The sequence below is a fragment of the Neolamprologus multifasciatus genome, chromosome 2 (genome assembly GCF_963576455.1).
Source record: "Neolamprologus multifasciatus chromosome 2, fNeoMul1.2, whole genome shotgun sequence".
In the NCBI taxonomy this organism is placed as follows: domain Eukaryota; kingdom Metazoa; phylum Chordata; class Actinopteri; order Cichliformes; family Cichlidae; genus Neolamprologus; species Neolamprologus multifasciatus.
The window spans coordinates 32453625-32468038 of NC_140440.1; the positions used below are offsets into that span (position 1 = coordinate 32453625).

A 14414-nucleotide genomic window follows, 5' to 3' on the forward strand; every position below is an offset into this window, starting at 1 on the left:
TGTGTGATCTTAATTTCTGGTTATTTTTTCCCCACATAAAATTATATGTACGAATATGACTACCCAGACACGGGGTAGAAATGATGAGCAAACATAATAAATATGTCTGTGTAGGTTCTCAGTCATCCATGTCATGGCAGTCTTAAAAATTTGGCTGATAGGATGATGCATATGATCACTAGTAGGTCAACTACCCCCACAGGGTCAACCACCACTAGGGGTAAAATACCTGAGACTCTCCACCTTTTAGAACTGAAGAAGGCCCTTGGAGGAGAGGTGAAACTTCTTTTTTCAAGCTCTTAGCACCACAATGAATACAGAAGTTTTTGCTGCAATGATAATTATGAAACTGCAAATCAATACAAAGAAAATTTTTTTTTTGGTCAGACTACAAGATATCACCGAGGTGTTTTACTTCCCGGTTGATTTTACAGCTAGCCGCCATTAAGATCTCCATCTGCAAGAGCTTTCAGGAGGTCAATATGCTGCAAAACGTGAGCGCTTGTAGGATAAAATGTGAGAGTGTGTAGATTTTCTTTTTTACCTGGTAATTTTTTTCATACACATTTTAAAAAGAATTGCAATGGCAGTAAATATTACAAAAAAATTGTCATGTAAATTTTTACTCATTATTCACTTTTTTAAGCTACTTACAACTTCAACTCTGTGATTAGGACCTCTGTAATCAGTGAATAAAACTGTTCAATTGCGCCCTCTCGAGTCACAAATACACGAATTCACGCGCTTTGACTTTTGTAGCTGTTCAAAAGTATTCGCGTGAATACTCCACAATGCTGTCGGACCTCTTGGAGTAACTACTCCACACCAGTAGGTGGCGATAACGCACTATAGCTGCCTGCAATTGCTTACAGCAACAAGTTCACACTGCTAGCCCTCTGACTGGCAGGTGAGATACATTTTTGTTGTTTTGTTGCTGTCATTCATGTTTTTCAATGCTAAATGATTCCAGTACCTTTGTTTTAAAGTTCCTGTGATAATAACAACGCGTGTCAAAGCGCTTCCTGTTTAATAGAGCAGAGCGAGCCCGTTTACAGTTAAACACTAAGCTAATCGTTGTGCTAGCTCGTGATGCGTTTGCATGTTATTGCCGTATGAAACTGTCCACTGTGAGATAATTTCACACGTTTATTTTATCTCGCTTCTTCCCCGTGATCCACATGGGTATTTTTTTAAAGGTATTTCTAAGTGTTAGCCACATAACGTCCCTATTCGGACTTGGTGGCTAACCTGTTACAGAGTTGTGAACGCAGCTGTGTTTTAGCTGATGTTTTGGTCTTCTCTGGTCTTTATGCCTTATCTAAAAATGATACATACAAAACCGGGTGTAATAATGTGGGTACATTAATGCCAAACCCCGGTGAATGAAGGCATTACAGTCATGGAATAGGGACTGACATATTGACTTGAAGTTACGTGTCCGAAACCACAACACAATAGAGACACCTGAGCCCTTTAAATCAGCGGTCTGGATTTCAGGGATTTCCCTTTAATTTGTATCAAGCAGTCCATTGCATCCGTAGTTAATAACAATGAACTGCTATTCTCTTCTCGGTGGGGAATTTTAGCAACCATGGACCAGAAAATTCCCTACGACGATTACCAGCTGCCAGTGGTATTCCTGCCTTCTTATGAGAACCCACCTGCATGGATACCTCCACAGGAGGTATGGCAGATATTAATCCAACTAACCTTTGTGCTTAAATCATGTGCTAAACATTGTGTACCTTATTATATAGTGTATATTTTTATTTTATTTATGTATTCAACTTTAGTTACGATTTATAGGTTGTGCTTTATTTTTTGGCTGCTCTTACAGTGCTGAAAATTGTATTTGCCCCCTTACTGATTTCTGACTTTAGACCTGTTGAATCAAGAAATCACTTAAATAGAATCCATCTGACAAAGAGAAGTGGGCCTAACAATCTTAAGTCATCATCTAAAGAAGCTCAAGAAGAGATGAAAAACAAAATAATTGACATCGATCAGTCTGGAAAGAGCTACAAAGCCATTTTAAGGTTCTGGTACTCCAGTGTACCACGGTGAGAATTATCGACAAATGGGAGAAGGCATGCAACTGTGGTGAACCTTCTGAGGAGGGGCTGACCAAGAGTACACTGATGGCTCATCCAAGAGGTCACAAAAGAACCCAGAACAACATTTTAAAAACCGCAGGCCTCACTTGGCTCAGTTAAGGTCAAAGGTCACGATTAAACAATAAGAAAGGAGAAAACCACTGCTGACTAAAAAGAACACAAAGGCTTGTTTCACATTTGCCATAAAATATTCTTCATGATTCCCAAGACTTTTGGGAAAATGTTCTATGGGCTAATGAGACAAAAACTGAACTTTTTGGAAGGTTTGTCTCTTTACATCTGTCATAAACTAGCAAATCATTTCATAAAAAGCACATCATACTAACAGTCAAACATAGTGGTGGTAGTGTAAATGTCTGAGGCTGCTTTGCTGCTTCAGGAGCTAAACGATGTACTGTAATTGATAGAACCATGAATTCTTCTCTCCACCAGAGAACCCTGAGAGAATGAACAGCCATTAGTCTGTGTCCCTGCTAGAGCAAACTTGGGTTATTTAGTAAGATGATGAAACACTCCAGCAAGTCTAACTCTGAGTGGTCCACAAAGAGTGCAAGAGTGAAGCAAAATTCCTTTACAGTAATGTGAAAGACCCATTGCTAGTTATCGTAAACACTTAATTGCACTTCTTGCTGCCAGGGGTGGCACAACCAGTTATTGGGCTTAGGAGGTATCTACTTTTTCACACAGGGGCTTTTTTTTTTTTTTTTTTTTTTTTTTTTATAATTCAATTATTTATTAGATTTTGCATTTTATAACAGCAAATACAAAGATGCAGCAACCACATGCAAGAAGCAAACAAACAAACAAAACCCCCCCCCCAAAAAAAACAAAACAAAAACAGTGAGGTTTTAACATATGTTGTATTAAGCTCAAATGTCCGAGTCAGGTAGACATGTAGGTACAAAAATTGTCCCACTGTTCCACCGCAGCTTCCGTCACATGATGTATTTTTCCCAGCATCTTTTCGCATGCAACATTCCCAATCATTCTTTCTTTCCACATTTTAAGCGTTGGAATATGGGAGTCCTTCCAGTGTTCCAAAATGACACGGGCACATGTTACCAATGCAGTACTTAACACTCTAAACTGTTTTTTATTTAATTGCGGCTCCTCTCCTTTGTCTCCTAGTAGACATAATTTAGGTGATCTGGGTAGGTTACAAAGTGTCCACCCCTGCAAATAATTCAGTACAGTGTTCCAAACTGGAAAAACTAGCGGGCATTCCCAGAGGGCATGTATCAGAGTACCTTTGGCTTGTTGGCATTTCCAACACAAGTCATCTCTACCAATCCCCATTCTATACAACCTTGATGGAGTATAATAGTATCTGTTAAGAATTTTGTATTGAATAAATTGTTCGACAATATAGAATCCCATGTACCTTCATCTATTGTATGCCCTAGATCCCTTTCCCATGCTTTTTTCAGGCTCTTATTTATATTATTTTTAATCCATGGGCAAATATTATACCATTTTGCAGCTGTGCACAAAATGGGGGTAGTAGCATAAAATTCTCTATCGGGTTACTTTCACATGTTATTGTAACTCCTCCTTTTAAACAGTTTCTTATTTGCAAATACTTCCAGAAATGACTGTTACCCTCTAAACGAAACTTATTTTTAATATCCTCATACGACATGAAAACACCCCCTTCAAATAGGTCATTAACAGTTCTGATACCAATACTCAGCCATTGTGTCCAGTAAACAGTCTGCTTACCAATTTTAATTTTAGGATTATACCACAAGGGGGCATACTTCTGTACATATAGCACAAGTTTATATTTCACACACACATAGGGCCTTTTTGATATATGACATCATAATCAAATATGCATTTTGTGATTACAATTATGGGGGGAAAAGAAATCAGGAAGTGGCAAATACTTTTTCACAGCGCTCTATCTAAAATATCTACTGGTAATTTTACTGAATACTATTAAGTTTATCTGAGAGTCACAAAGATTCTTGGTTTTTTTTTCTTTCTACTGCTTTTTTGTAGCTTTTAATGGCATCTTCCAGGCCAAGGAATGGGGCTTCCCAATGTAATGTGATAATAGGTGGTCACATACAGGTTGTAACCTGCAGGTGCATGCACAGTCCATGTGTCACCATGAGGCTTTTCTGTCTGTCATGGTTTCATAGTTGGCGCCTTTAACTTCTTTTTTTCAGTTAGTGTTTGGGTTTCAGTGAGTTTATGAAGCCTGTCTTATATGCGTTTGGAAATCTGACAAGAAAATAGGTGTTGGCGCCTGACTGCAAATGTCAGGACTGTGCAATACCATTAAATGTGCTACAGAAAGCAAATGGGTGGATATTTTTTGTGAATGTTTTTATTTAGATTTTATTATCCCAAAGGAAATACCTTTTTTTGTTGTTGTTATTTTCCAAACAGGTGATGCTGAATATGTTGAATATGATGCTTGACTCTTATCACATTGTTTTTAAGGCAGAAGAAGCAAACTTAAAGAAGCTAAATATTGCTGGCTGTTCTTCTTCTCTTGGTTCATTTTTAGCGGGTTCATCATCCTGACTATAACAATGAGCTCACACAGTTTCTGCCTCGCACCATTGTGTTGAAGAAGCCTCCAGGAGCGCAGCTGGGCTTCAATATCCGTGGTGGGAAAGCTTCACAGTTAGGAATCTTTATATCCAAGGTGCGTGCACAGCCCCGGTTATTAATGTGGGTTATTTTTTCTTGCTGTGCTGCTGACTATTTGTTTGCCTATTTTTAATCAATTTAAATCATTTCTGTGTGCTGGCAGGTGGTCCCAGATTCAGACGCCCACAGAGCAGGGCTACAGGAGGGAGACCAGGTTCTTTCAGTGAATGATGTTGATTTCCAAGACATAGAGCACTCAAGAGTAAGTCGAGGCTGAATTTCAAACAGGCTTTATTCAACACATTGTCTCCAGCACACACTTACATATTGAAATCTACTCTATTCATAAATCTGATTTAGTTTAGGTGTATTTCTATTCATGTATGTACAAGAATAACAAATAGCTTCACATACTATGCTGTGCTCTTTAATCTTCAATATAGTCAGTATCTAGACCAGGGGTCGGCAACCTGCGGCTCTGGAGCCTCATGCGGCTCTTTAGTCTTTATACTGCGGCTCCGGGTGGTTTGGGAAAATAAATTTTATAAAGTATTTAGCTGAAGTGTATTTTATTTGTGTTTAGTTCTTTTTTTAACTTGTAGTTCTAAATTGGAAGATTATTGTGATTTTGAAATATAAAAATAAAATTATATCTTATTATTTTTTCATCGCTCAAAATAAGCGTCACACTCGCGGAAGCCGGTATACCTGCTGAAACGCCGTGCATTTATCGAGACTTTCGACCCCAGGTAGGCCAATTGTGGATCTTCGGATCCACATTATGTCGGCACGCTTTTCAGCATCTCTTTATTGACCACTTTTCACACGCGGTTGCTGTACGCATACAGCCGGCTGTAGCTTTTCAGCTCATAGCCCGACAACACAACAGCAGAGAGAGCACAGACTTTAAGGCAGCGAGGCGTGATTGCGGGTGCCGCTCAGGTGCGTCCGCCTCCCCTGCAGCGGCGCTGCAGACCACGCCCCGCCACACACATTAACCAGGTAAAATACATATTTAGGCAGAATTTTGCAAATATCTATTTTTTTTAGCAGCATAGTGCTTTTTTTCCAATTACTTTTTAAAAGTCAGGCCAAGGCTCCAAAAGCCCAAAAGCGATATAAGGGGGGCGGCTTCTTTCTTTTCAAACAAGCCTTTTGTTGATCTACATATTTTATATTCTTTACATTATTTACATTTGATCTTTTACATTGTGTATAATGTCTATTGATTGTATTGTTTATTTTAATATTTGTGTACAGCGCTTTGTGACTGCCTGTCTGTGAAAAGCGCTTAATAAATAAACTTTACTTACTTACTTTAGTTGTTCACACAAAGCATAAAGGTAAAAAAAAAACAATATATACAGTGTTATCTTCATTTTAGATTTCAAAAAGTATTTGCGGCTCCCAGTGTTTTCTTTTGCGTGGAAATCGCATCCAAATGGCTCTTTGGGTGTTAAAGGTTGCAGACCCCTGATCTAGACATATTGTTTTATTTGTATTTCAAAATTTCAAGAGTTGAAAAAAATTGATACCTATACCTGGGAAAATACTTGATATTGGATACCCTTTTATATACTGAGGGTGAGATTTTTACCCTATTCTGCAACAACAAGAGTATCAGCAATGAGGTAATTTATTAAATTAAATCTAAGTTAAGTATTTGAGCCAACATTTAGAAATTTTATTCATTTTATACATTTTTAATTTATTTTCAGAAATATCCCTACACCCTCATTGTTATTTGGCTGAATATCTCTTAGCAAGTTGCACCTCAACCAGATGCTTTTGACAGCCATCCACAAGCTTTTTGGATTATTCTTTTTATTATTCTTGGATTATTAGTTACACACACATTGTGGCTATACTTGTAAAACAAACGTAACCCTGTCATGAACGTGTTCTTGAATTATTCTGACGGGATATTTGACCACTGTTCTTGGCGGAATTGGAGTTAATTTTTACCATTAAAAATTACCATGACATTTATACTCACAGTGAGCATTATATACAAGTGCATCTCAAAACATTTGAATATTACAAAAAAGTTCATTTGTTTTTGTACCTTCATTCAAAAAATGATGGATTATAACTCATGAAACTCAGAAGTCCACCATCTCAAATTAGTAGAATATTTCAGATCAAAAAAGGATTTGGAATCTTACTATGTCCAGTTTCTGAAAAGTGTGTTCACCTATTCTTTCAGTACTTGGACAATGCTCTGTTTCCATGATTTACTACATCAGTGCAGTGTGACATGGAGGTAATCAGTTTGTGGCACTGTGTAGGTGTTACTGAAGCCCTGGTTGGCCCGATGGTGTCCTTCAGCTCGTCTGTGTTTTTGTGTCGGGTGTTTGTTATCTTCCTTTTGACAGTATGCCATTGATTCTCTGTGGGATTCAGGTCAGGCGAGACGGCTGGTTATTCAAGCACAGCGATAGCATGGTGAGCAAACCATTTGGTAGTTTTGGCATCGTGGGCAGGTGTTATGTCCTGCTGTAAAAGGAAATTGGCATTTCCATGAATCTTGCCGGCAGTTGGAAGCATCAAGTGCTCTAAAATGTCTTCTTTCAGAGTCTAGGAACTTGATTTTGAAATGAAACAAAAAAAATTACTTTCATGTAGGGCTGCACGATTAATCGTTAGAAAATCGCGATCTCGATTCATACTTATGTGCGATCTCATTTCCAAATGACAACGATTTAAAAAAAAAAAAAAAAAGACGACGACAATTGTACCGCATTTTGATCCGGGGCGTAATCTGCATGAAAACAAGCGCTCACTCTTCCTGCTCAACAAATGACAAGGGCGGAGCCTTATACCACGTGATACAGAAGCTGGCTGCTAAAATTAGCAGGGAAAAAACAACGGCGAGCACGTCAGGGATGACGAGAAAGTGACAGGAGAAAATCCGTCCCGGTCAACCACCCAAACATCAATAACGGGAACCTTATACAGCGCTTCCCTATACCCGAAGAACTTCCACAGGCACAAAGAAATTACGGAGGCTATCTCTTATCACCTGACCAAAGACATGGCTCCATCAACACTGTGCAAAACGAGGGATTTAGGAAAATGATCAACACCCTAGACAAACGCTACACAGCGCCGTCCCGCAACTATTTTTCTATTGTTGCACTACCTGCTCTATACACGCAGCGTCGAGCAACGGTGGAGACAGAATTTCAAGCAGTACAACGTTTTGCAGCAACGACAAAATGTGAGACATTTGTTGTTTTTATGTTTATTGTTTTTATGTTCAGTCTCAACTGTTACGAAGTTGATGTGCAGTTAATAAGTGCAATAAATATTTATACTGGGAACGAAAATCGTGAGAGAATCGTGATCTCAATTCTAAGCCAAAAAATCGTGATTCTCATTTTATGCAAAATCGTGCAGCCCTACTTTCATGTGAACTGATGTCAAAGCTGCTCCTGATGCACTGACACCAGCCTCAGTCTACTCTTTGTGAAGGTCTCCCACCTTCTGGGATGGAGTTATCCTGACAGTCCTCTCAAAGCTGGGGCCATCCCTGCTTGTGGATACTTTCCTACCATGTCATTTTTAAAATTTTTTTTTTCCCAGCCAGGTTTCCATTGATATGCTTTGACACAGCACCGACCAGCCAGTCTTTTCAGCACTGGCCTTCTGTGGTTTGCCCTCATCATGGAAGGCTGTCAGTCAGCAGACTTCCCCGTGATTGTGGTTGCAGGAACTGAACAAGAATAAGAAATGCACCCTATTTGTACCATTTGAACCATAATTTGTTCAAACTGAAATTGAAATATTGTTGTAGCTTGAGATGCTGGATTTCTGATTTTCCTGAGCTGTAAGCCATAATGATCAAAATCAAAACAAAAGAGGCTTGAAACTTTTTTTCCTGCATATTTTTTCAAGCATGAATGACTTTCTAGAAGAGAATTACAGTGTAAGCCATTCTGGCCATAATCAAACCGCTGTGAGAAATAATGACGCACTAGATGCGCCATAATTGTTTTGTGTTCTGTTTTGTTTGTTTAAAATCAGCAATGCTTGAAGAGATATACATTTTGCTTTTATTTTGAAAAATGCAGTTCCTGTTGCAGCATGTAAAACATTTAGACATTTAGTCTAATGTGTAAATATTAGCTTTTTTAAAAAAAATTGTCATGCAAATGCATGTTGTAGCATTAATGTGCAAATGCAGAAAGCATCTACTCACAGATGCTTTCTGCATTTGGAAACATCTCCTCCTGATCTATCTGCTCTTCCAGTGAAACAGCAGATCTCATACTAAAAAAACCGCAAGATTAGGTGGAGCCAAATGTTGCAGTTTTCTTTTTGTTCCATATCTTGTTCATCACAACATTGCATTATATTTTCTGTTTAAGATCATGGATAATGTTTGTCTTCTTCAGGCTGTAGAGATTCTGAAAACTGCGCGAGAAATCCTGATGAGGGTTCGCTTCTTTCCCTACAGTAAGCGTCGGTTTATTCGATTGTATCAGGAGCATGATGACAACCTAAAAAACATCTATGTCAACATGTGTTTTTATCTCAACTGTTAAGATGTTTTAGAGAGATGAAGAAAGAAAAAAATGTTTTCCTGCAGAATTTGTGTTCATGGGTAGAGATCTTGTAAGATATTATTTTAAGACAGATCTACACTTACTGTCCTTAAATGTTGTGTTTTTCTGTTAGGTTAAGTAAACGAAATGTTGTGCTCACTTTGGCTTTGAAAGCAGGTTTTAGTCTGTGCTTTTTACTATTCCTCAGTGTGCTAATACAGCATGAGTTATATATTTAAAACATGCTGAATTTCTCAAGAATTTGAGCATTGTCAGTGTGTCATCGTGTCATCGTGCCCACATAATAATAAGATTATCGTCTGGCTTATCTGAGTGCAAAAACAAAAGACAATAAAAACTTTAAAGCAGTAAAAACTTTGAGCTATGTCATACTGATACAGAAATGTATAACAGTACCCATGTCTAACGGTGTCCTTTGTGGGTTGTTTTATCAGACTACCAACGGCAGAAGGAGAGGACCGTACACTAGATGGCAGCAGAGAGAGAGACAAAGACAGAAGGATACTTAACTGCACTTCACTACAATCCTCCCACACACTCTGGCCTCCATTCTGTCTCAGCTCAAAGATGACTAATGCATGACTAACAATCTCATTCAGTCTTTCATTTAAGGAAAATATACATGACATTAAAGACTGAGTTTCATAGATACTCCTTTCTGCATGCTTCATATGATGAACTCTACTTCGATTGATTGGTTAGGAAGTTGTTTCTATGCAGAGCTTTTTTTAAGACTATAAACTAGATTTTACACTATAAATTATAGAACAGATAAATAATAAATATTTTCTAGTCAAGCAAAGGATTTAAAGATGACCTTTCCCATGTTTCCTCAAGCCCTGTTATGATATTTCTGCAGATGTTTGCATATGTGTGGACTAAACCACCATCACTTAATATGAGTTATGGTCACCAGACCTCTGTTGAATTTATGAATATATTGCACAATGCTGTTTTTTCATATTTAGTAAATATTTGTAATTGTGTACGAAATGCTAAGCGATGTAAATATACATTTCAGTCACTGCTACTGAGGGCTTTGGTACTTTTATGTTCCATGCACGAGTTTTACATAAACTGCGCCTGAGCTGATTTAATGCTGTTGCATAAACTATGTGTCTGAGGTGCCAAATGGTTTACGAGCATGGCTTGTAACGTGCTATTAAAGTGCATAACATTTATCGTAGCGTAGTGGTAAAGCTTGTAATGGGCTGTTATCTGTGAGGAGGCACCAATGTTTGCAGGTTTAATTCAAACCAAAGACAGTCTGGTGCTTTCATAATTTTGGCCTGCACGGTTCAAGATGTGCATAGTCAGTAAAATCTGCAGATCCGACCTCTGGCTGCAAATTAAATCTGCATACAATGGAACATTCATAGAAAACAGTTGAATACCTCTGGATCTTAGTGCATTATGCATTTATACAATAAACTGTACGTTAATAGCTAGCAGGTTCATCGAAGTATTGTCTTGATTTCTGCACACTGATCATTTTTATGTAAAGAATTTATGTTTGAATGGGTTCAGTATTTGTATTTTACGATTACGAGGTTACGATTACAAAACTCAAGCTCGACTCCTTGACCTTTTCTAGCGTTTGGCTTTGTGCACTTGAAGAACTGGAACCAAAGCTAGAGAAGGACCGGTTTGTTCTGGTGCAAGTAGCAAAACTTGTTTCACCCTTGAAGTCAGTTTCTCTCATACAGTTTCTGATTGACTGCATTCCTCTTATTTAACAATTACAATGAGTACAAAAGCTTGTTAACCTTGTGAGGTTTATTTTAAAAAGAAAACAGAAAAAAAAGGAATGCCTTGTAACATTGTTATCATTAAATAGTTTAATATGAAAAAAAAAAAGTCAACCTACAGGGGCTTCATCCCAGGCCATTACCTCATCAATTTACATCAACTTGAAATAAATAAAAAAGCCTTTAGGGTCATTCCAATCCTTCAGGTCAACTGATATTCAACTAACAAAATACAATAATTCTGTGTGTATTGTGACTTGGCAATACAACCTAACTGGGAGTTCACTTCGGTGCCTTCCTTGTGGACCAGTGAAACTCCACCATTTGTAATAATTTACAATGCAAACACCATGGTTGCACAACGTCTGAGTAAAGGCAACACACCTTCAAAAAGAGCCTTCCTAATTACAAACCAAAAGACAACCTGCCCCACAAGTTGCTACCTGTAATTATGCTGTGAACATATTAACAAAACCGTGTTTAAGTATAAATGATCACAAAGTTATCATCGTTCTGTGTCTACTACAACCCCAAAAGAAAGATAAAGGGAGCTGAAGCAGTTTCAGCTGTTTTCAGACCCGATTCCTTTGCAATATTCTGAAGAGAAGTTAGCGTCACAATTCTCCACAGGTGTTTGCCAACTTTCTAATCTTATTTCTATTCACAGTCACTAATAACGACCTGCTAGAAGTCAAGTATATTTCCCTTTCTTCCACTTAAAATTTGTTCACGTAGCTGCAGCTAAAGATCGACCGTCTTTGGTCCAATTGTAAATGTAGTATTGCAAATGTGTCACATTCAAACCCCAACACCTCTAACCCTGTACAGTGGAAGTTAGCTTAGCTCAACACAGACTGAGGTGATGGCAACTTGATCTGTGCTCATTTCCATCTTGTCAGACGGTTGTAAACACTTCATGCTCTTGCTCATCCTCGAAGGCACACCGATTTAGAACTGGAGGATCGTGGTTACGTCACAGAGAGCCGGAGACCTCAAGTCCATCTGCAGTCCACCTCTCAATCTCTCCGTCTTTGTCCACCTTTCCTCCCATCACTATCGTTCAATTTAGCTGCTGTCCTCCCCTTCGTTAGCATCCAGCTTTGAGCTTTCATCCACATTTTCCAGTGAGTCTGCTCTCTGAATTGACAGCTCAGCGGGGTCCATCATGGGAAGGGTGTTCTGCTCTGGGTGCAGCCAGGGCTTGAAATCGGGGGAATTCTGACTTTTCCAGTTTGAGTATTCCTGTCCCGCCCTGTGCACACTCTTCATTACCTAAAAAGAGAAGAGATGATGCGATTGTTAAAGGACTGCAGCACTCCTCCATTCTCAGTCAACAAAGCTGAAGATAAAGATGGTCATAAAACACTGTGTGGTAGATTACATGGCAAGTAGAAGATAAAAATGGCTGATTTCCAGAATGCACACGCAATCTAGTTCTTCAAACAGAACTGAGTATGTAGAGAGAAGGTTTAAATTGTGTCTGCCTATGTAGGTTTTTAAATGGATACACTTCTAAAGTCTTTTAAATAAGATGTTTTGAACGCCTGGTTTTATAATGGTTGTATGCATTTTTTAGACATCGGTAGATTTGATGGTGTAAAGAAATTTAAGTTGTTCTTTTACCCATTTCCAGTCAGATTTATGTGACCTGGAGATACCATATGAAATACTTTCACGCAGACTTTTAGAAATACTTTTCTTGCTGTTGTTCTTGTCTCATTGATAGTTTCTCTCTCTCTCTCTCTCTCTCTCTCTCTCTCTCTCTCACACACACACACACACACACACACAATGGTGTCTAAATAGTTTTAATCTACGGAAAATATGAAACTTGGGTTCTTCCAGGAGGGTGACTGACAGCTCTCCTTTGTCAGCAGCCTTGTCAGGACAGGCCCTTAAATTGTTTCTATGGTTACCATTGTCACTTAAGACACATGAAACTTTTCCCCTCCCTTATGAGTGTGCACATGTACACACACACACCCCTCTTGCACGTTTAAAAACCCTTGTGAAAACACACCTAGACTGTCACAGATGCCGATACTGTGCTTACGGATTTAACCTTATCACTTACAGCTCTGATGTTTACTACAGGTGAACAAATGTTTAGCAGGAAATGGTCTGTGGAAGTGGTTGTGAATCATTACATACCTTAGGAGCAAGAACTTGGGATGCTTTGTTCACCACCCACTTTGGGAGAGAGCCTAGAAGACACACATTCATCGTAAGAACTCTGCAGAAATGAATCAAGAACTCTAAGTTTGAATGGAACAAAGTAATTGTTGCATATAGTTTTACCTTTGGGGTCTGCTTGTGAAAGATATGTAAAAATGCAACTATTTGGTCCTGTGGCCTTGATATAATACCCCGTCTGGATGGAAACGGCTCTTACGAGGTTGCTGCGAGGAGGGAATTTCTATAATTCAAGGAAAACATTTTGCAGAACAATAAGGAACACTATACATTTTTATGATACTTCTGCACAATGTGACAATGGATAAGGCTAGCTTTAAAAACAATAAATCAGTGCACACACAACAGGACAAAGAGGTGTCAAAGAGCTGTACAAACAGTATGTGTAGAGGCAATGGTTGCTATGTATCTTGAGTGGATGTAGGAGGTGGCGTACTGGGTGTTTGACGGAGAAGTTAACCATGATGTACTCGTCATCTGTGACCTGCCACGAGCGCAGCGTCACAACATCTCTGTTCTTTAATGGAATTGGACAACGCCCTGCAGAAGGCCAAAATAAAAAAGAAATGAATAAAGACATAAATAATGTTATACTTTGGCAAGCTTTCTCTGTTAGTTCGGTATTTAGGCTCAACAAGTTTGCCCTTATTATGGCAATAAATACACTGGTGTAACAAGAGGCCATAGATGAGATGAGTCTTCATAGATGGAAGCTGAATCAAGTATATATATATATATATATATATATATATAGTTATTGTATCAGCAAAAACAAGATCTCACATCTAATCAGGCCCACACCAAACCACAAACACACACAGAGCATTGCATGTGATAAGAGTGCTCACTCACATGAGTAGTAGCCCACATCAGCATTAGCAGAGAGCCGGGCAATGTCAAAACTCTCCTGCATAGTTACATCCCACTTCTTGCGGTACCGGCTGTCGTGAAGGACGTCGAACATGGTAGCAGCTGACACATCCTTAACTATCATTTTACACTGGGGGGAAAACACACAGAGGGTTACAGGACACCACCCACACAGCACGACAGCCTAATAAAACTGTTTTATTTTTCAAAAGGTATTATAGTTTTTAGATGTGGTGCTAAAGCAAACTCACCTTCATCTTGTGGACTTTGGGTACGTGATTTCCTTTATTCACAGCGCGCACCTCGATCCACACTTGCAT

The 14414-nt window shown here is 38.7% G+C and overlaps 2 protein-coding genes across 4 annotated transcripts in view; one reads left to right on the plus strand and one right to left on the minus strand.

Moving 5' to 3' along the window:
* Nucleotides 1–774: 774 nt before the first annotated feature.
* On the plus strand, nt 775–11212 carry pdzd11 (PDZ domain containing 11). Of its 3 annotated transcripts, none has more exons than XM_085183335.1 (6): nt 776–907; nt 1587–1684; nt 4630–4770; nt 4879–4977; nt 9113–9173; nt 9718–9767. In XM_085183335.1, exons 2-6 carry the CDS (start codon nt 1592–1594, stop codon nt 9750–9752), a joined length of 429 nt encoding a protein of 142 aa, XP_085039461.1. In that variant the 5' UTR covers nt 776–907; nt 1587–1591; the 3' UTR covers nt 9753–9767. The 3 variants fall into 3 exon arrangements, with proteins under 3 accessions (XP_085039479.1, XP_085039461.1, XP_085039471.1); XM_085183345.1 differs by having other exon boundaries at nt 815–906; nt 1578–1684; XM_085183353.1 differs by lacking the exon at nt 9113–9173 and having other exon boundaries at nt 775–907; nt 9718–11212.
* stard14 (START domain containing 14) overlaps nt 10170–14414 on the minus strand; it is a 4486-nt gene continuing 241 nt past the window's right edge. Inside the window, exons 1-6 of the mRNA XM_085183323.1 lie at nt 14346–14414; nt 14077–14224; nt 13661–13764; nt 13330–13447; nt 13183–13235; nt 10170–12303 (exon numbers count right to left, since the gene is read on the minus strand). The exon at nt 14346–14414 is cut by the window's right edge and continues 241 nt beyond it. Coding sequence (XP_085039449.1) covers nt 12097–12303; nt 13183–13235; nt 13330–13447; nt 13661–13764; nt 14077–14224; nt 14346–14414 — 699 coding nt within the window. The 3' untranslated portion in view covers nt 10170–12096. The remainder of the gene's footprint in view (nt 12304–13182; nt 13236–13329; nt 13448–13660; nt 13765–14076; nt 14225–14345) is intronic.

Excerpts from the sequence above, each read along its gene's own strand:
- pdzd11 (XM_085183335.1), top strand. The coding sequence starts at position 1,592 with ATGGACCAGAAAATTCCCTACGACGATTACCAGCTGCCAGTGGTATTC. Across the intron at positions 1,685-4,629 it reads CATGGATACCTCCACAGGAG|CGGGTTCATCATCCTGACTA; the intron begins GTATGGCAGATA and ends GTTCATTTTTAG. Across the intron at positions 4,978-9,112 it reads AAGACATAGAGCACTCAAGA|GCTGTAGAGATTCTGAAAAC; the intron begins GTAAGTCGAGGC and ends TGTCTTCTTCAG.